General features: G+C 39.8%; 1 protein-coding gene across 3 annotated transcripts in view; it reads right to left on the bottom strand.

The window, feature by feature from the left end:
* Positions 1-1377: 1377 nt before the first annotated feature.
* GFOD2 (glucose-fructose oxidoreductase domain containing 2) overlaps positions 1378-22971 on the bottom strand; it is a 65173-nt gene continuing 43579 nt past the window's right edge. For 2 of the 3 annotated variants that reach the window (XM_027847763.1, XM_027847765.1), the window contains one exon: positions 1378-3720. In XM_027847763.1, coding sequence (XP_027703564.1) covers positions 2822-3720 — 899 coding nt within the window. In that variant the 3' untranslated portion in view covers positions 1378-2821. The remainder of the gene's footprint in view (positions 3721-22971) is intronic. The other variant, XM_027847764.1, reaches the window with a different exon arrangement.

The following is a 22971-nucleotide window of genomic DNA, read 5'->3' as shown; positions in this document are numbered from 1 at the left end:
AACACTATGCCTCAAGCCAAGCTAGATTATGAAGTGTTCCCTTATCTTCTGCCTCTGCATTGGGTCAGGCCTCTGTCCTTGGCTTGTGTGTGACCCCCTTCTTATCTCCGCCTCTCAGGCCCAGCTCAGATGCAGGTGTTGTTAATATTCCCTCCCCAATATGCTACCCTCCCAGTAGAATAGAAGCCCCTGAGAGCAGGAACTGTCCTGTTTCTAACTTTGTGTCCAGATTTTAGAGATTATCTGGGCTACCCCCAAGGCCAAGGAAAGTTAAGTCATTTTCTTTCCCGAGGTCCCACGGTAAGTAGCAGATCCAGGACACTTTCCACTTTACCAGACTGACCCCTCATGTCTGAGCATGTCTACATGCATCCCCAAACCACAGACACATCTTTTGGAGATTTGTCATTGTCCCTCTTTATGCCTCTTTTCCTGCTCCATTACTGGGATGATCCTTGTAATTCCAGGAGAATAAAAACTCATTTTTATAGCTGTATTGCTGGCACTTAGCACAATGCCTTGCACTTGACTGAGAAGGAAAGGCTATGGAAGGGATCCCTTCCAACCCCCTATAGTTGTGTTTGAGGCTTGTCACCACTGAGACAGCTGGCCCCAGGCACAAGACCAGATTTACAAAAGCCCAGAGTCCCAGTTCATCAGTTGGCCCAGGCAAAGGAGATGATAAATTAAGGACAGGAGAGACACCAGTGATGGAAATGAAGATTCCATTCCTCGGGCTGTGAGGAAGGTTCTCCAGAAGCCCCACCAGGCGGCATCTCCCCATACATAGGACAGATGTAATACTGCCGACCAGCTGTGATTGTGTTTATCACTTCAATTAGACTATAAGCTCCATGAAGGTAGGGCTTACTTAAGCACTGTATCTCTACCAGCCCCTAGCTTAGTGCTCAGCACACCACAGATCCTTAATAATGCTACTGAATAAAAGAATAAATGAAGGAAGGAATGAAGGATAAGACGGTAATACTGAACTGCAAGCTCTGTGGTATCTCTAGAGTTTAACAAATGTGACGAAGCTTTCACTGAATCTTCATTTCCTTTTGGGGACAGGGAGAAGAAAGGGCCACTGAATGGAAAGTGGTTGAGGGCCTGTTATCCTCTTTAGATAGCCTTTCTGGGGATCTGGCTGAGGACAAGTGAGATCATTAGAATCAAGACTACCTAATTTTAAAGCTGAAAGGGACCTTAGTTGTCAGGCCTGGGGGCCTCTTGGTTAAGAAAGAAAAGTTTCATACAAATAAGCAGGGTGATGCCTTTTGTTTTTCCCAAAAGATCATCTCATGGAACCATCAGGCTGAAATCGATGCTTTATGTGAACACAATGGAAGGCTGGAAAGAACACATACTAAAGCATCCTTATGTATACACAAAACACATTTAATAAGAATGTAGTTACCTCCTGTGCATTACAGGCAAAAAGCAGTCCCTGCAGTGCGTTTTTCACCCAAACCTGCCCCAGGCTGGGGGGTGGGATGTCCTGGGAGGCTGACAGACTGTCCACCCCCCAGCCCTCAGGTGCTTCCCGAGACACCACCTCTCTTCTGCTTGTGCCCTTTCTTTATCCCAGGGGCTGCATGCGCATTTCTGTGGCAGTCAGTACTTTTCCTTTGTCTCCTCAGCTCTGAGTTTCCTGAGAAGCCTTGTATCTCCTGGTCTTCCTGAAACCACACATGACCTCAGGAAGCCATAAGCACCATCTAAATTTCTATATGTTTTGTGTTGTTTTTTCCCTGAGAGAGAAGCCAGCCCTTCAGGAAACACCAAAGATAGGACCTATGGTGGGGAGGGGCTGGCGAAAGGCCAGAATGGAAGTTAGAGGGTCAGAGGCAGAGAAAGGGGCCCAGATGTATGGGTCAATTGTCCAAATGATGAGTTTCTTCAAAAATCAGTTAGCTCTATGCCTGTTTCACGGAAATCACTGCAGAGCCCACAAGTAAATGAAAACTTCAGTCTCCTTAAATGAGTCTTTATAATTCCCACAAAATCTCTTCCCTCTCCCACCCTACAAACAATTCGGAATATTAGATCTTCTGATTAATTTACTTTAGATTTTTTTCAGGTGTTTTAATCCTCTCTTTCTTCTCTTTGTTTTTATGGTTGAAATACTCACCTAACATTTGCTTTAGAGTTCAGTCACCTCCAAGAGGGAGTTCCCTAAAACAAGGACTTTCCCCTTCTCTTCCAGCATTTAGACTCTGGGTAGTATGTGGGAAGGTGGTCCCATATTCCCCATCTTATCTGTCAGTTAGAAGACCTAAGCCTATAAATCAACGGAGAGGAGAGTCCTTTCTCTGTACCCTGCCCCTCTGTGAACAAAGTAAAGGAGTTCAGGGAAGAGAGCCAGAGATGAGTCCCAAAGCCCTGACAGAGGAACTCTTGCCCAGGAAGGGGATGAGGAGAGAGACCTGGTTATCAGTTCTATCCAGGTCTTGATGCCTCAAGTAATTTCCCAGGAGGCTGGGGCAGCAGATCTGGCTCCCCAGTGTATGTTTTGCCATCCGATGAACAAGCAGGCCTGACTTCTTCTCACATCCATGATGTCATGGGTAACAGCTCTGTCCTTTTCTGCAAGTGCAAAGGGAAATTCAAGTTTTGCTAACAATCTGATCCAAGAACAATGGAAGCTCTAACCTCCCAATGAGTCTGAGGAGAAATCACTCTGCCTTTTCCCCATGGTTACCTCAGGTTTTTGCCCAGACATATAATAACCTGACTTATTAAATACAAACCCACGTGTCTCCCAGAGAGGCTGGGGCCCAGCCTTACCCTACACTGTCATCCCAAATGTCCAGCTGCCAGCTCATACATTATTTCTTTGCAGTGCCTCACAAAGGTTCTGATTGGCATCTGGCTCCTCAGTCATGACTTCCACAGTCTCCCATTCCCCAGACCTGCTGGATTTCTTTATGGCATCAACCACACTCTGCATGTAAAGCCCATCCTCAAACGAGGCTGCCATGGAGACTGGCTTATAATCCCAGGTGCGATGGTCATCTTGCTCCTGAAATGACTGGCGCAAAGCCTGCACCATGTATACCATGCCTTTCAGGTACAGCAAGGGAATGTCTTTAAATCCCTTTTCTAGAAGCCCTGCATTGATTGTCAAAGAGTCTGTGAGCAGCTGTTCCTCCTGGAGCTCGGTACTCTTCTGTCCATAGAGGTCAGATCCTCGGGCTATGAGGCGACCAGCAGACCCCACAATCATGACTTCGTGCACAAAGGAGCCTGGCATGTTGAAGTTGAGAGTTACTGTGCTACAAACACCCCCATTCATAAGCATCTGGAAAAAGCAGAAGTCATCACTGGTGACATGCCGGATCCCATTAATCTCGGCATTCTGTTTCACAAATGTCTTCAGAAAACCATGGACTTTCTCAGCCTTCCTCCCAGTTAGGTGGGTTAAGAGGTCAACAATATAGGTGCCCATTGTGTGCAGACCACCGCCCCCCATGTGCTCATCACAGATCCAGTTGTACTTTTGGCTAAGCAGGCTGCCCCAGTACACACGCACATCACAGATCATCACATTGCCAATGTAATGCTCTTCAATAAGCTGCTTCATCCGAACAAAGGCAGGCAGGAATCGAAGGACATTCCCCACAAGACTCATAAGTTTGGGGTAGTAGCGTGCCGCTGTTACCATCCTGAAGGCATCCACGGAGGTTGCTGCTTTTTCACAGATCACATTCTTTCCAATACCTGAGGACAAGATAGAACAGGAAACCTGAATAGGTAATTTGGGAACTGCCAGGAAAACCATTCTGATTTCCTATGTAAGACATAATGGTTCTGCTCACTTCCCAGCTTTTTCTGAAGCCATCCTGCTTGTCATTTCTTATAGCACACCACTACTCCATCACAATCATATACCACAACTTGTTCAGCCATTCCCCAATTGATAGGCATCCCCTCAATTTCCAATTCTCTGCGACCACAAAAAGAGCTGCTATAAATATTGTTGTACATGTAGGTCCTTTTCCCTTTTCTTTGAGCCCTAGTAGTGGTATTGCTGGGTCAAAGGGTATGCGGAGTTTTATAGCCCTTTGAGAATAGTTCCAAATTGTTCTCCAGAACCCCACCAACAAAGCATTAGTGACCCTATTTTTCCACATCCCTTCCAGCATGGATCATTTCCCTTTTCTGTCATGTTAGCCAATCTGATAGGTATGAGATGATACCTCACATGTTTCAATTGCATTTGTCTAATCAATAGTGCAGCTATTGGGGGCAGCTATGTGGTGGAGCGAATAGAGTGCCAGGCCAGAAGTCAGGAAGTTTCATCTTCCTGAGTTTAAATCTGGCCTCAGACATTTACTAGCTGTGTGACTCCAGGCAAATCACTTAACCCTGTTTGCCCCAGTTTCCTCATCTGTAAAATGAGCTGGAGAAGGAAATGGCAAACCACTCCAGTATCTATTCCAAGAAAACCCCAAATGGGGTCACAGAGTTGGACGTGACTGCAAATGACTGAACAGAAACAACAATAACCAATAGTGATTTGGAGCACTTTTTCATGTTATTATTGATAGCTTTGATTTCTTTCGAAAAATTGCCTGTTCATATCATTTAACCATTTATCAATTGGGGAATGGATCTTATTTTATAAATTTGGCTCCATTCCCTATATATTTGAGAAATTGGGCCTTTATTAGAGAAACTTGCTGTAAATCCCATCCCACCCCCCCAATTTCCTGCTTTCCTTTTAATTTTGGCTGCCTTTGTTTTGTTTGTGCAAAAACTTTTAATTTTGTATAATCAAAATTAGTTATTTTACTTCCTGTGATCCTCTCTATCTCCCGTCTGGTCATAAACTCTTCCCTTATCCATCTGACTTAGATAGATCTAAAATTTTCCATGCTCCTCTAAATTGCTTATGATACTACCTTTCATGTCTAAATCACCTTGCCATTTTGACCTTATCTTGGTATAGATAGTTTTGTTAAATGGTGTGTTCTTACCCTCAAAGCTTGGATCTTTGGGTTTATCAAATACTAGATTACTATGGTCCTTTACTATGGTGTATTGTATACCTAATCTATTTCACGGATCCACCACTCTATTCTTAGCCAATACCAGATTGTTTTGATGATTACCACTTTGTAATGTAGTTTGAAATCTGGTCCTGCTAGGCTGCCTTCCTTCACATTTTTTTCTCACAGATTCCCCTGATATTCTTAAACTTTTGTTCTTCTAGATGAATTTTGTTATTATTTTTTTCTGCTGTTGTTGAGTAGTTCAATTGTGTCTAACTTTTCATGACCCCAGGGACCATAGTATGTCAGTGGAGTTTTCTTGGCAAAGATACTGGAGTGGTTTGCCATTTCCTTCTCCAATGCATTAAGGCAAACGGAGGTTAAGTGACTTGCCCAGCTAGTAAGCGTCTCAGACCGAATTTGAACTCAAGTTTTCCTGATTCAAGGCCCAGTGTTCTATTCCACTAAGCCATCGAGCTGCCTCCATTATATTTTCTAGCTCTATAAAATAATTCTTTGGCAGTTTGAAGCTGAATAAGTAAATTAGTTTGGATAGAATTGTAATTTTTATTACATTGGATCAACCTACTCTTAATTTCTCTAGTTGTTTAGATCCGTCTTTGTGTGAAAAGTGTTTTGTAATTGTGTTCATATAGTCCCTGGGTTTGTCTTGACAGTTATTTTAAATGGAATTTCTCTTTCTAACTCTTCCTGCTGGGTTTTGTTGGTAATATACAGAAATACTGATGATTTATGTGGGTTTATTTTATATCTTGAAACTTTGCTAAAGTTGTTAATTGTTTCAACTACTTTTTTAGTTGATTCTTTAGGGTTCTTTAACTGTATATCATTTTATCTGCAAAGAGTGATAGTTTTGTTTCCTCACGGCCTATTTTTATTCTTTCTTTCTCTTCTCTTATTTCTATAGCTAGCATGTCTAATACAATATTGAATAGTAGTGGTAATAATGGACATCCTTGCTTCACTCCTGATCTTTAAAAAAAAAAAACAAAAAACAAACACACCATTTATTTATTTATTTTGAGGTAATTGGGATTTAGTGACTTGCCCAGGTTCACACAGCCAGCAAGTGTCAAGTGTCTGGTTTGAGACCACATTTGAACTCAGGTCCTCCTGACTGGAGGGCTGGTATTCTACCCACTGTGCCACCTAGCTGCCCCCTACCTCATCCCCATTATGATTAATACTTGCTCTTGGTTTTAGAAAGATATTACTTATTTAAGAAAGGCTTAATTTATGCATTCTAGTGTTTTTAATAGGAATGGGTGTTGTATTTTGTCAAAAGCTTTTCCTGCATCTATTGAGATAATTATATGATTTTTCTTGTTTTTGTTACTGATATGGTCATGTTTACAGATGGGTATGTTTATGTTATTGATATAAGTTATGCTTATGGTTTTCCTAATATTGAACCAGGCCTTCATTCCTAGTATAAATCCCACCTGGTCATAGTGTACTGATCTTTGTCATATATTACTATAATCTCCTTGCTAGTATTTTATTTAAAATTTTTGAGAAATTGGCCTACAGTTTTCTTTGTTTTTGCTCTCTCTGATTTAGGTATCAAAACCATATTTGTGTCATAAAAGGAATTTGGTAGGACTCCTTGTTTACCTATTTTTTCAAATAGTTTATATAGTACTGGGATTGATTGTTCCTTAAATGTTTGGTGGAATTACTTGTAAATCCATCTGGTCCTAGGGATTTTTTCTTAGGAAGCTCACGTATGGCTTGTTCAATTTTTTTTTTCCCCTAAGATAGGATTATTTAAGTATTTTATTTCCTCATGCTAATCTGGGCAATTTATATTTTTATAAATATTCATCCAATTTCATTTAGATTGTCAATCTTATTGGCAATATGATTTGGCAAAATAACTCATAATAATTGTTTTCATTTCATCTTCACTGGTGGTACATTCACGGCTTTCATTTTTGACACTGGTAATTTGGTTTTCTCCTTTTTTAAAAATCAAATTAACCAATGGTTCATCTATTTTATTGATTTTCCCCCCACAAAACTAGCTCCAAGTTCTAGTAGTTCAATGGTTTTTTGATTACTCATGGTCTCTTAACAGTCGAACTGACTTTTCTCAGTCTCTTCTTGACCTCTCTGAAACTTTTGACACTGTTGAACATGTAATCCTCCAAAAGACTTTGTGTTACCTATAAGCCTGTGAGGCTACTCTCTCCTTTTCAGTCTCCTTTTCTGGTTCATCATCCACGTCCCACTGCCTACATGGAGGTGTTTGTTCCTCAAGGCTCTGTGCTTGGTCTTTTTTTTCCTCTATATACTTTCTCCTCGCTGGGTGAAATTATCAGCTTCCATAGATTTAAACATCACCTTTATGCAGGTAACTCTATTTATTTACCTAGCTCTTATCTTTCTGCTGAGCTCCAGCCCTGTGTTGCTAACTACTTGCTCAATATCACCATCTGTATATACCACTGGCATCTAAAACTCAGCATGTTCAAGATATAGCTCATAGTCATCCACTTCCCTCAGGAGTGCCCTTCCTTCAAAATGTCCTATTTCCATTGAGAGCAAAGCCTCCCTTCTAGTCACTCAGATTTTCAGTCCCTGAGTTCTCTTTCTCCCTCATCCCTTATACTCAGTCAAGCGCCAAATCTTGTTGATTCTACCTCTGCAACATTTCTGACATGAACTCATCCCCTTTTTTGTACTCACAATTACAGAGCACAATTAGCAGAGCACAAGCTCTGCTCCTCTGGTCTCTCAAATGCATTACTGCTCTGACAGCCTTCATGTTGGTCTCCCTGCTTTTACTCTCTTCCATTTCTAATCCATCATCCACAGAGATACCAAAACAACCTCCCTAAAGCACAGGTCTGACCGTGTCACCCCTCTGCCTAAAACCCTTCCATGACTCTCTATTACCTCTATGATGAAATATAAACTCCTCAGCCTGGTATTTAAGGCCCTCCATAATCTGATTACATCCCACCTTTTCAGACTTGCTTCACATTACTCACAGAATTAGGGAACTTAAGAATTGGAAGAGACCTCAGCAGTCAACTAATCCAACTTTTACCTATAGAAAGATTTTCCTCACACATTCTACCTTCCAGCCAAAGTGTACTATTAACTTGACAGACCATCTCCTGTTTCCCTCCATTTGCACAAGCCTTGTCCCCTCACTGTAATTCACTCCCTCATTTCTGCCTCTAAAAGAATCTCTCAGTTGTTTCCTCCTCAATGAAGTTTTCCTTCCATCTTTCCAACTGTTAGTGCCCCCTCACTCTTCTAATTACTTTGTACTTAATTATCTATGTATATATTGTAAAAATACAGTACAATATAAGCTCCTTAAGAATAAGGATTGTTTTGTTTTTCTGTTTATAACCCTAGGGCACCTGGTAGGCATTTAAATAAATGTTTGCTGAATTAAACTAGAATGATCAAGGGTAAATAGAATGGTCAAAACTTTAGTATGAAAGAAACCTAGAAAAAGGAAGGAAACAAGTATTTATTAAGTGCCTACTATGTGCCACGCACTAAACAAATATACATATATGAACAGGTATGTATTCCAGAGGATATATGATAAAAGTCTAAAATTTGTTAAATGATATTATAAACATGACACAAATTTGTTTACCAAATCCCCAAGACTAAAACTGGGAGTACCTAAGACTCATGGGAATTTAAAGCTCCCTATTAAATGGTTATCATGTATCAAGGGATCAATTACTTACTTTGGGAATAAAAAAAGGCAAAAAGAGTCCTTCCCTCAAGGAGCTTACATTCTAATGCGGGAGACAGCATATTTATAATTAGGAATATACAAGATATATAGAGTATGTGAATGTTTTCCATTATGCCATGTTTCCATCCACTTCCTAAAACTCATTTTAGAAAAAGTATTACTTTATACAGCTGATATTAAACTTGTGAAGTAACATGGCCTATTGGATATTACAACCTGCAAATAAAAGTATGCCTAAAATTTGAATCTCTTAGATCCATAATGGGTCCATTAAAAGGAGCTATGAATGTCAGTGGGTTGTCTTTAATTTTAAGGTTGCTTTTATAGGGGAGGAGGGTAAAAGAAACAAGGTGGGACAAAGGCCTAAGCCTGCCCTCTGCCTATTTACGTTTCACTATATTCTGTGCCTCCATTTTAAGTTACCAAAGCCCAGGGCTGCTTAAGTCCTGTAAAAATTCCATAACTTTCCCAGCTGTTTTCTAGTTGAATCATAGCTTCTCAAACCCCAGATGAAAACTCACAGCAATTACCAAGTGATCTGAGGCATTCGTAATCAGGTCTCTAAAAACATGCTATTCTCCTTTCCATCTCCATTTTCAAAAGCCTCCAGACAGGGTGAGCTTCTTGGTCTTCCATTCCCCCTTGACTATTCAGCGCATCTTTTCCCTTTTCAGAATTGGGCTTTCTCAAGTCAGATCAATTAACAAATATTTATTAAGTACCCACCTATTATGTGCCAGGTACTGTGCTAAGTACTGGGCCATAAGAACAAAGAATGAAACAATCCCCACTCCCAATGAACTTGCATTCTAATTGGGGAAATGAATACTTATAAAATATATGCAGCACAAATATGAAGTTCATGAGATGGTCTGATAAGCTATATCACAGCATCTCAGAGTTGGAATGGGACAGCAATGACCATCTAGTAAAACTTGTACCCAAACAACATACTTGATAAGGAGCCATTCAACTTTTGTCTGGTGGCCTCTAGTCTATTGAAACAGTCCATTTCACTTTTGGAGAGTTCTAAATGTAAATAATCTCCCCCCCCCCCACTCCATCATACATCAAGCCTAAAATATAACTCACTGAAACTTCCAGCCATTTCTCCTAGTTCTATCTCTGGGGTTCAAGAAGGAAAAATCTAATCCCTCATCCACAGGACTGTCTTCAAATGCTTGAAGACAGTTAGGTTTCTCACTTCTCTTTTTTGGGCTAACGATCTCTGGTTCATTCAACTTTTTCTCACCTGGGTTGACCTGTAGGTCCCCCCTCCCCACCCTGGCTGTCCAATTGTCTAGCCAATCTTCAGCTTATCAATATTTCTCCTAAAATGTAGAATAGGGTATGGTCAAACTATTGCCTCCTTATTCTTCTCTTAAACACAATTCTCTGTTAAAACAGCCTGACACTGACTTTTCAAGCTGTCATATTATGACAGCTACAGCAATGGCGTAAGACCTTACTAAATCACCAGCCTGCAATATCATTCCCACTCCAGCACCTGGGGAGGATTCTTCTGGATGGGATCAGCAGCATTCATGAAAGGAAAAGATACTAAAGAGAAGGGGGCTGGTAGAAGCTGCAGAGAGGCAAAATTCAGTCCAACATTAAGGAAACCCTTCCTGAGCCCTGTATAAAAGGGAAATGGGATATCCTGGCAGGCAGTGAGTTTCCCATCACTGGAGCTCTTCAAGCGGATGCTGAATGGCCACGTGTTAGGGATAGTCTCATGGTGTACTTCTGTTCAGGTACAAGTTGGATTGTCCTCCGAAGATCTCTTCCAACTTAGATTCTATGGGTTATTTTCAGTACGTGGACTTTCTGTTTCTTACAAAGTAAGTAAGGAAAATATTAAGGTCATGGGGTAGAATGGCATAGTAGGTAAAACACTGACTTGGAGTCAGGAAGACCTGGGTTCTCTGATACTGTGTGACTAGAGGCAAATCACTTAATGTCTCTAAACCTCAATTCCCTTATGTCTAGAATGGAAAGAGCAATACTTGCAATCCCTACCTTTCGGGGATCTTGTAATGGAAGATTTTGCAAATCATAAAGCATTCTAAAAATGTAAGCTGTTATAATTACTCTGCTGACTATAAGGAGGAATTCCCTGCAGGTGCCTAAGTACACTACTAGAAGAAGCCTCCAAAGCAGGGGAACTGGACAGCTGCTCCAAGGGGGAATCCTTCTCCTTCTTCTCTTTAAGCTGCTAGCCGCCATAACCTCCATCACCACCACCACCACCATCATCAAAAACATTTTTGGAATTCCTCTTCGAGAAGTTCTTCAGAACCCAGGGCATATTCTTTTGAATATTCTCAGTAGTGGCAAATCTTAACTGCTTGAAGATGGATTGAGTTTTCTGAACAATCAGTCCATTCAGAGCTGAGTCTGATGATGAAAGCGGGTAACTGAGCTGAATGATGTCTACAGTCCCTTGAGGTGACTGTTTTGAAGTAGGACACTATTTCTGTTGCTAAGGGGGGGAAGGGGAAGTAGTTCCTAGTATATTAATGGAGGTCAAAGTGAAAGCTTTCCAACTCTGTATCTCAAAAGGGAGAAGGGCAATGGCCTAAAAGCTAACCTCCCAGATGAATGTCAAGGAGGGTCTAAGTGGAAATGCTTCAGATTAAATTTGAAGATGAAGGTGTTAAGTCAGTCAACAAGCACTTATTAAACTCTTACTATGTACCAGGCACTGGAGGTATTATGCTAAGAGCTGGGTGGACAGGAGTAGGAAGACCCCATCTGGGACTGAGAAACAGTTCAGATCTCCGTGGTCAGGCAAGCTGTATTCAGGCTCAGTCTTCTGGAGGAAGAGCAACCTGGGCACCCACTGATTTCAAACAAACAAACAAAAATGAACTGCCTGTTAGTAAAGATATAAACAGGCACAAAATAAAGGCCTTAACCCACTTATCATTCAGCTGCAGGCAGCAGGCAGGAAGGCCACAAATCCTCCAAAGGAAAGGGCTGCCACTGGCAGATGAAGATTCTGACAAGAGAACAGTAACAGGAAAAGGTTTTCAAGGTCCTGTCCTAAGGAAAGGCAGCCTCAAAATGAATGACTGTTGTTGGTGTATGTGTGGGTATGTGTTGGGTGGGAATATGACTGAGCTGATGTCAATTCAATTTTATGTGGGAGGAGTCCATTTCAGCTTTGAGACTTTCAGATTTGTGTGGAAGTAAAATTTTTCTTGTAACACTTTCATATTCTCTGTAGTTCCAAATTTTGGTGTTTTCTTTAAAAGAGTGTTTTTCTATTAGGGTTTACTACTTTTAAACCAAACTGTACGTTTTGGTGATTATCCCTTTGCATCATTAGCATCTGAATCTCTAAAGTGCAGACCTTTCGAACTAGAAGGTAACAGCTATCATCCGATCACTCAGAATCCCAGAATCCCATTTCTGGAAAGCACTTTGGAAGTTATCTAATGCAACCTAAACATGAAGAGCAACAAATACCCTATGACATCTAGGACAAATGGTGGTTCAGCTTCCTCTCTAAGAGCTGCAGTGATGGGGATCCCATGACTTTTTGAGGGATCCCTTCCCACTCTTAGCTCCAATTGTGAAGAATTTTTTTCTTATACCAAGTCTAAATCTTCTTTTTTGTTCTGTTCTCTGGGACCAAGCAAACAAATCTGATTCCTCCTCCATAAGACCAGCCTTCAGATACTTGAAGAGAGCAGACATGTGTTCCTTTTCCAGGTTAAACATTCCCAGTCCTTCAACTAATCCTCAGATCTAACATAATCATTTAAAATTTTGTTGATGCTTTTTGGTTTACATCACCCTTCTTTCTTTTTTTTTTAATTTTGACATTTTTATTTAAAGTTGTGAGTTCCAAATTCTATTCCTCTCTCCTTCCCTCCTTGACAGTAACTACTTAGATATAGGCCACACATGTGTAATTACGTAAAACATTCCCATATTAGTCATTTTGTACAAGAAGACTTGAACAAAAGGAAAAAAAGTGAAAAATATCATGCTTCAGTCTGTATTCAATCAATATCAGTTCTTTCTCTGGAGGTGGACAGTATGCTTCATCATTAGGCCCTTGGGATTGTCTTGGATCATTGTATTGCTGAGAATAGCTAAGTCATTCACAGTTCTCCACTGAACAATATTGCTGTTACTGAGTATAATGTTCTCCTGGTTCTGTTCATTTTATTCTGCATAAGTTCATGTAAGTCTTTCCAGGTTTTTCTGAAATCATCCTGCTTATCACTTTTTTTTTTTTTTTTTTTTGGCAAGGCAATTGGGGTTAAGTGACTTGCCCAGAATCATACAGCTAGTAAGTGTTATGTGTCTGAGGCCAGATTTGAATTCAGGTCCTCCTGACTCCAGGGCCAGCACTCTATCCACTGGACCACCTAGCTGCCCCTGCTAATCACTTCTTACAGTACAATAATATTCCATTACAATCATATACCACAGCTTGTTTAGCCATTCCCCAATCGATGGGCATCCCTTTGATTTCCAATTCTTGGCTACCAGAAAAAGAGCTGCTATAAATATTTTTGTACAAACAGGTTCTTTCCCCCCCCCCCCCCCCCCTTTTGGATGTTTTTGGAATGCAGACCTAGCAGTGGTATTGCTAGATTAAAGGGCATGCACAGCTTTATAGCCCTTTGGGCATAGTTCCAAATTGCACTCCAGAATGGCTGGATACAATTCACAACTCCACCAACAGTGTATTAGCATTCCAGTTTTCCCACATCCCCTCCAACATCCAATATTTTCCTTTTTTGTCATATTAGCCACTCTGATAGGTGTGAGGTGGTACTTAAGAGTTGTTTTAATTTCTCTGATCAATAGTAATTTGGAGCATTTTTTCATGACCATAGATAGCTTTGATTTCTTTGTCTGAAAACTGCCTGTTCAGATCCTTTGACCATTTATCCATTGGGCAATGCCTTATATTTTTACAAATTTGATTTAGTTCCCCATGTGTTTAAGAAATGAGGCCTTTATCAAAGATACTTGTTGTAAAATTTCCCCCCAGTTTTCTAATTTCCTTATAATTTTGGTTGCATTGGTTTTGTCTGTGTAAAAAAACTTTCTAATTTTATATAATCAAAATTATCTATTTTATATTTTGTAATGTTTTCTATATCTTCTTTGGTCCTAAATTCTTCCCTTATCCATAAATCTGACAGATAAGCTATTCCATGATCTCTCGCTCTCTCTTTTTTTTTGTGTAAGGTAATTGGGGTTAAGTGACTTGCCTAGGGTCACACACTAACTTGACACTAACAGTGTCAAGTGTCTGAGGCCAGATTTGAACTCAGGTTCTCCTGACTCTAGGGCAGGTGTTCTATCCACTGTGCCACCTAGTTACCCCTATTCTATGCTCTCTTAATTTGGTTATGGTATCACCCTTTATGTGTAAATCATGTACCCATTTTGACCTTATCTTGGTATACAGTGTGAGATATTGGTCTAATTTCTGTCATACTGTTTTCCAGTTTTCCCAGAAGTTTTGGTCAAATAATGAGTTTTTGTTCCAAAAGCTTAATCTTTGGGTTTATCATATACTAAAGTACTATGGTCATTTACCGTAATGTAATTTGTAACTAATCTATTCCACTGATCTACCACTCTATTTCTTAGCCAGTACCATATTATTTTGAAAACTGCCACTTTATAATACTGTTTGAGATCTGGTACTTCTAGATTGCCTTCTTTCGTACTTTTTTTTTTTTATTGATTCCCTTGATATCCTTGAGCTTTTGTTTTTCCAGATGAATTTTGCTAATTATTTTTTTCTAGCTCCATAAAATAATTTTTGATAGTTTGATTGGTATGACACTGAATAAATAGATTAATTTAGGTAAAATGCTCATTTTTATTATATTGGCTGAGCCTACCCATGAACAATTAATATTTTCCCAATTGTTTAGATGACTTTATTTGTGTGAAAAGTGTTTTATAGTTGTGTTCATATAGTTCCTGGGTTTGTCTTGGCAGGTAGACTCCCAAGTATTTTATATTGTCTACAGTTATCTTAAATGGAATTTCTCTATCTCCTGCTGCTGGACCTTGTTGGTAATATATAAAAATGCTGATGATTTATGTAGGTTTATTTTGTATCCTGCAACTTTGCCGAAGTTGTTAATAATTTCAAGTAGTTGTTTACTTGATTCTCAGGGATTTTCTAAGTAGAACATCGTATCTCCAAAGAGTGAGTTTTGTTTCCTCATTACCTATTGTAATTTCTTTATTTTTCTTCTCTTATTGCTATAGCCAACATTTCTAGTATAACATTAAATAATAGAGGTGATAATGGGCATCCTTGCTTCATCCCTGATTTTACTAGGAAGGCTTCCAGCTTATCCCCATTACAGATAATGCTTGCTGATGGTTTTAGACAAGTACTACTTATCATTTTAAGGTAAGCTCCATTTATTCCTATGCTCTTTAGTGTTTTTAATAAGAATGGGTGCTGTATTTTGCCAAAGGCTTTTTCTGCATCTACTGACATAATCATGATTTCTGTTGGTTTTGTTATTGACATGGTCAATTATGCTAACAGTTTTCCTAATATTGAACCAGCTCTGAATTCCTGGCATAAATCTCACCTGGTCATAGTGTATGATCCTTGAGATACATTGCTGTGATCTTTTTGCTAGCATTTTATTTTAAAATTTCACATCAATATTCATTAGGGAACTTAGCCTATAAATTTCTTTCTCTGTCTTGGCTTTTCCTGGTTTGGGTATCATCACCATATTTGTGTCACAAAAGGAATTTGGTAGGACTCTTTCTTCACCTATTTTTCCAAATAGTTGATATAGTATTGAGATTATATAGTATTGCTCTTTAAATGCTTGGTAGAATTTGCTTGTGAATCCATCTGGTCCTAGGGATTTTCTTCTTAGGAAGTTCTTTGATGGCTTGTTCAATTTCTTTTCTTTCTTTCTTTCTTTTTTTTTTTTTTTGGTAAGGCAATTGGGGTTAAGTAACTTGCCCAAGGTCACACAGCCAGTACTTGTCAAGTGTTTGGTCTGAGGCCAAATTTGAACTCAGGTCCTCCTGACTTCAGGGCCGGTGCTCTATCTACTGCGCCATGTAGCTGGCCCCCATTAATTTCTTTTTCTAAGATTGGGTTATTTAAATATTTGATTTCTTCTTCTGTTAATCTGGGTAATTTACATATTTTTTAGATATTCATCCATTTCATTTAGGTTGTCAAATTTATTGGCATATAATTAGGCAAAATAGCTCCTAACAACTGTCTTCATTTCCTCTTCATTGGTGGTGAGTTCACCCTTTTGTTTTTGATACTAGTAATTTGGTTTTCTTCTTTCCTTTTTTTAAATCAAATTAACCAATCTAGTTTTATTTATTAGTTCAATGGTTTTCTGAGTTTCAATTTTATTAAGCTCTCCATTGATTCTCAGGATTTCCAGTTTGGTGTTTAATTGGGGATTTTCCATTCGTTCTTTTTCTAGTTTTTTTTTTAGTTGTATGCCCAATTTATTGATCTGCTTTGTTTCTATTTTACTGATGTAAGCAATTGGAGATTTTTATCAGTCCCCCTCCCCCTCCTATAATTTCCATCCATTTTTACTGCCTTATAGGGTAAGATAGATTTCTATATCCAACTGAGTGTGTATGTAATTCTCTCTTTGAGACACTTTTGATGAGAGTAAGGTTAAAGCTTTGCCCACCCACCCCCATCTCCCCCTTCATTGTAATAGCTTTTTAATGACCCTTTTATGTGAGATAATTGAAAAGATTGAACGGGGTAAATTATCCCACGTAAATCTCACCCTCCTTTTTCTCACAGTGCAATTTTCTTTCTCACTCCTTTATCTTGTTTTTTGGGGTGCCACCCCATCAAAGTCATCTTATATCTATACCTTCTGTCTACATATACTCCTTCTAATTGTTCTTATAGTAATAAAGTTGCTAAGAGTTGCAAATATTATCTTCCCATATAGAAATATAAACAGTTTAACCTTATTGAATAGCTTATGTTTTATCTTTCTTGTTTCCCTTGAGTCTTGTATTTGGTAGTCAATTTTTTTATTCAGCTCTGAATTTTTAAAAATGCTTGAAAGTCTACTATTTCATTAAATGTTCATTTCCCCCCCCCGAAAGATATATTCAATTTTGCTGAGTAGGTGATTCTTGGTTGTAATCCTAACTCCTTTGCCTTCCTGTACATCATATTCCAAGCCCTCTGGCTTTTTAATGTGGAAGCTGCCAAATCCTGTGTAATCCTGACTGTAGCTTCATGATACTTGAATTGTTTCTTTCTGGCTGCTTACGATACTTTTTGGTGAGGCAGTCAGGGTTAAATGACTTGCCCAGGGTCACACAGCTGGTAAGTGTCATGTGTCTCAGGCCAGATTTCAACTCAGGTTCTCCTGACTCCAAGGCTGGAGCTCTATCCACCACGTCACCTAACTGGCCCTGATCAATTCTAATTTTTAAGGAATTATTTTCTTCAGTGAGCTTTTATACTTCCTTTTCCATTTGGCTAATTCTATTATCACCCTTATTTTTGAATACATCCCTTACTCATTAAGCCATTCCTTGAACAAAAATTACAGAAGAAGAAAAAACCAAACAAATTGACCAAGACACCAACCTTGTCTGACAGCATATATAATATGCAACTGAGATTACCCTGTCACCTCTGCAAAGAAGGGAGATTTTACCTCATTTTAAATGAGCTTCCAACTGACCTTTGGAGAAAGGACTTGCTCAAAGTTACAAAGTGAATTGGCAGTCAAGTCAGGCCTGAGGCCACTGAACTCCTAGCCCAAAGCTCTCTCCACTACACTGCATACCAAGCCTGCACAACACACAGCCACAAGGATTTAGGGTGGCCCTGGAAAAATGTAGGGTTGCCACTGCGCACTCTCCTGTTTGTCACGATTGTCAGTCTGTCTCTAATCTAACCTATCTGCAGCCTGAAGAAGTTTACAAGTTGCGGTCTGTTGTATATCATTCACAAGGACATCTGGGGAAAACAGTTCTGATCTTTTAAGGAGCTCCCATTGGGAGTATGACCCAAACTAGCCGCCTCATTGTACCGAGCAGCTTTTCTACTGTTCCTCCATTGAGAGTATCACACATTTTGACTTTCTTCCCACCCAGTCCAGTCCAGGTGGCGGAGGGGCATTAGAACTTCACTCCAGGATCTGCTGTTTGCACTGGTTCTGACCATATGGTAGATTCTTACTATACTCAGCACTGTAAAAAAAGGTATTCTTAACAGCAGTGAGCTAAAAAGTCCCTATTAAAAGCCCTTCAGATTTTTGATCTTCTCCCTAAAGCTATTTTAAAAATTAAAAAAAAAAAAAACCCCAAACCAAGCCTATAAGCTATAGAAGCAGTCATGCAGAAGTGCTATCTGAGAGAGATCATTAAGTGCAAAGAAGACAATGACTGTGGCACAACTCCTCTATCCAGGAAGCCAAGAGCCCAAAAGTTTGAGTCCCACCTTTGTTTCAGGTCTCCTTCCATTTACTGACACCACATAGACATATACATATAGAAACATACACAATCAATCCTCATTCTTCACAGATTGCATATTTGTGAAATTGCCTACTTGCTAAAATTTATTTGTAACCCCCAAATCACTACTCACGGTGCACCAGCGGTTATTTGCAGAATGGTGAAAAATGTGAGTCACCTGACATGCATGTTCCCAGCTGAGGTCAAATAAGGCAACACTTGGCCTGGTTTCACCTCTCCTCCTATAAGCAAGTGTCCTTTTCAATCTATATTGAGTGCTGTAGTTTTTGCATTTTTGTGTTTTTTGTTTTGTTTTGTTGGTGATTTCACTGTTTAAAATGGCCCTCAAGTATAATATTGAAGTGCTATCTAGTATTTCTAAGCCTAAGAAGGTTGTGAAGTGACTTGCAGAGAAAACACATGTATTAGATAAGCTTCCTTCAAGCATGAGCCACAGTGCTGTGAATTCAATGTTAACATATCAACAATATAACATATCAACAATATGGCCATCCAGAAAAAGGAAACTGACTGATCTGTACAAGAGAGCTCCAGAAAGTGCTACAGTAAAGGCTGTGCCCAGAGTCTCGAAAAAGCCTAACCCTGTGTTTCCCCTTGGAGCAATGATTCCATATTCGCTAATTCAGTGCTCACAGTGACTATGGAACACAACTACAATGAATAAAGAGAATTGACTCTGTGTGTGTATGTATGTATAGGTATATATAACACACACACTTCTATATGTTGTATGTACATAATTATATATATATATAATGTATATTTAACACACACACACACACACACACACTTCTATCTCCTGTATGTACGTAATTATTTGTCTCTTGTCTCCATTAGATTGTGAATTATCTGAGGGAAGGGACTGTGTTTTTGCCTTTCTTGAGATCTCCAGCAAATAAAAAAAGCACAGTGCATGGCACTTAGGGGGTGCTTCATAAAGACATCCCAGACACTTTCTCCTCAGCCTATGACCTCAGACAAGCCGCTCTCCCTTTCCCCCTACCCAGTCTCCTTATCTCCAAAAGGGGAGGGTTGATTGAGATGGTCTTTAAGGTACCTCCCAGTTATATATCCTAGGATTCTGAATGTCTGGAGACTGCGACTTTGATTAGCAGCACTTTCACATGATGCATACAGTCTGGGTTCCAAGAAGCTGTGAAAAAGGGAGCCAATTGCTCTGCTTTTATTCTCTCTTCTTGGTACATGATTGCTGTGTCCTCTTAATTTTAGGGTTAGTGAAAGAAGACATGTATGCTACAATAATAATTCAAAGTTGGCTACTAAATATTAATGGCTGAATAAGGAGATGAGCCCAGCCATCTCCAAGGTATAAACCTCTGATCTGTGAACATCCCTTACATGACGGATGACCAATGCAGCAATGGGACTCCTTTCTTTAGTCTCTGGGGCAGGAGACTCCCTCTATTGCTGCTACAGAGAAAGGGAAGTATGCTCCAAAGAGGGAAGAGGAATCTCTGTAGCAGCAGCAGCAGTCAGAGGCCATGGGTTCAAGTCCAGGCCCTCTGTGGCCCTGGACAACTGCTGTATCTCGCTGGACCTGTTTGCTCACTAGTAAAACAGGGGAGGTGTTGACTAGGCAGCATATAAAGGTTTCAGTTTTAAACTTTTGATTCTACTATTTCATCCTTCTTTTCCTATTTCTTTGTTTTCAGCCTTTAATTTTTGCAAAAGCTGTGATTCTTCATGGAATATTTCTGTTTTTGTGAAAACCTAATAAATATTGTTTCTCTTCTTTGCAACTCCTTTCTTTTTAAACAGTCCTCTTTATAATATGGGAAGGAATCTTTACCCCCTTTGTGACTGTTGCTGTCACTGCTTCCAGTCAAAAATAATTTTGTTTTCTGCCCCTGCCTCTCTGCTGATCAAAGACAGTCATGCCCCTTTTTTTCGTTGCCCCTGTCTGCCTATTGGCCAATAACCAGCATTCCTCCTTATCCCTTATTCTCTTCCTCCTCTCAAACGAGAGGTAGAGTTTATGTAATTTCTTTTGACCTCTGTTCCTGATTTGTTTTAGGTTGAGTCGGGTGGCAATTGCTAGTTTGCCTGGCAGTCTAAGATGTTTGAAATTCTCTATTATTTTATCTCACAAAAATGGGTTTGTCAGTATTTAGATTCCAAACCTAGAATATCAGGTTTAGTCTCCTTCTACTCAGTGGGCTGATGATGATGATAAAGTCATCTTAATTCACAAAAGGAAAATAACTTGGAGAAGCAGCTGTTTTCTCCTGTTAACAGAAGACAATTTTGAGCACAATATTTTAAAAATAAGAATTATTGGAAAATACAATTCCTGAGATCACAGAAGCATTTCATATTGCATATTTCTCAAAGGTGGGATGTGGGGTTGTATGTTATTTACCTTAGTTAACACTAGGCATGTGTTAGCCCCATCACACTGGTCCTAGAGGAGTTGGAATGCTTCTTGCTGCCTATCATTTCTGCCAGACTTTCTCTTTACCTCTTTCATGCAGTAAACTTTCCTCTTTTGAAGTTCACTCAATGGCAATTTCCCACCCAATTAAAATTATGTTAACTGTAGTCCTTCCTTCTCCTTTCTCACGGAGTTCAGGACCTTTCTTGCCACGTCCCTCTGCTGCCCAACTCCTCCTTGCCTTACACCACAGGACTCTAATAGCAATGCAGATGTCCCCTCAACCGCATTAAGCCTTACAACCACCTTCATATCTACCTTAGCCACTTAAGATGAACACACACTACATCTCAACATTATCCATAAGTGTTCTATTTCTCTAATTGGAAAGTCTGACATTCCTCTGACCATAACTTTCTATTAACCCACCTATCCCTAGGTTTTATCTTTCCTACATCTGTTCTTTGCCTTCATGGAGACCTCCATTCCCGGAATTAGTATTAGAATAAAGACCTCTACCCCGGTGACTTCTTCACTCTCCAACCTCAATCAATAGTTAGCCATTCCAACCTTACACTGTCATCTGCTCTTGAATCCTTTGCCCAGTCTGTCCCATTGCTGCTCCCTTCTTGCCAAATCTCAACCCTGGATTACTCCCACCATCTGCTTCCTTCCCTCCTCTTCACTAGCCAACTGGATACATTACAAATTCATGTTATCCAACATCAACAGAGCCCTCATTGAATCAAGGCAGTATTTTTTATCTTTTTCTGATTCCTTACATCACTTGTCACAGAAGCTATACTAAGCCTTCTCTTTCTCTCAAGCCTCCCAAACATCCCTTCATCACTCTTTATCAGCTGAGAACTTCACCCAAGGCTACTGGATGGGAGCTCCCTCTTTTCTTCATCTCAAAATCCCTTGACATCATCTCCCATTCTCTCCTCCTTTCCCCTGTCTCTGTCAGAGAGGTGCCCCCTTGACAAGGAGGTTTGTCCTGTCTGGAATGCTTTCTCTCCTCAAGTCTGCCTACTGTGTTCCCTGGCTTCCTTTAAGTCCCATCTTTTACAGGAAGTCTTCTCTGTTACTCAAGTCTTCTCTCTTAATTACTTCCTATTTATCCAGTGTATAGCTTACTTCATATATATTTGTTTGCATTTTGTCTCCCTCATTAGACTGTGAGCTCCTCATAGGCAGGGCCTCGCCTTTTGCCTATTTTTAATATTCTAGTGCTTAACACAGTGCCTGGAACATAGTAGGTGCTTAATAAATACTTATTTATTGAAGGAGATGGGAGATGTGTTTTGTGTGAAGAACAGAGAGAAGGCCAGTTTGGCTAAACAGTAAAGTGCTGAAGTCGAGGAGTAATGTCCAATAAATCTGGAAAGTTAGATTGTGTCTTAGACCAGGTTGTATAGGAATTTAGAAGCTAAACAAGGGGGTTTATATTTTATCCTAAAGGTAATAGGAAGCCACTGCATTTGATTGAGTAGGACATGATCATCTGCTCTTAAGGAAAATCACTTTGGCAGCAATGTGTAGGATGGATGGCAGTGGTGAGAGAACTGAGTCTAAGAAAAATTAGAAGACTTTTGCAGTAGCTGTATAACTGGAAAGAAGAAGCAGATGTAGCAGACGTTGTGAAGGTAGAAATAGTAAGATTTGGCAACTGACTGGATGTGGGGGAGGGGGAAGAACAAGCATTTATTAAGCACCTACTATATACTGGGAGAAGGAAATGGCAAACGACTCCAGTATCTTTGCCAAAAAAACCCCATGGACAGTATCAAAATGTTAAAAGACTTAACGATGGAAGATGAGCTCCTCTGGTCAGAAGGCGTCCAATATGCCACAGGGGAAGAGAAGAGGACAACTACAAGTAGCTCCAGAAAGAATGAAGCAGCTGGGTCAAAAGCAAAAGGAAGTTCACCTGAGGATGTGTCTGGTGATCAAAGGAAGTCCGATGCTGTAAAGATCAGTACTGCAGAGGAACCTGGAATGTTGGATCTATGAACCAAGGTAAACTGGGTATGGTCAAACAGGAGATGGAAAGATTAAACACTGACATCTTGGGTGTCAGTGAACTTAAATAGACAGGAATGAGGGGATTTAATTCAGGGGATCATTACATACACTTCTGTGGGCGAGAATCCCTTAGAAATGGAGTAGCCCTCATCGTCAGTAAAAGGGGGAGAAAAGTAATAGAGGGATATGGTCTCAAAAATGACAGAATGATACATTTACATCCAAGATAAACCATTCAGCAACACAGTAATACAAGTCTATGCTATGACCACTGATGCTGAAGAGGCCAAAGCTGATCAGTTCTATAA

Source organism: Vombatus ursinus, unplaced genomic scaffold (assembly GCF_900497805.2).
Source record: "Vombatus ursinus unplaced genomic scaffold, bare-nosed wombat genome assembly UNPS02005286.1, whole genome shotgun sequence".
Lineage (NCBI taxonomy): Eukaryota > Metazoa > Chordata > Mammalia > Diprotodontia > Vombatidae > Vombatus > Vombatus ursinus.
The sequence above is the reverse complement of the archived record's forward strand: the minus strand, read 5'-3'. Positions and strand labels throughout refer to the sequence as shown.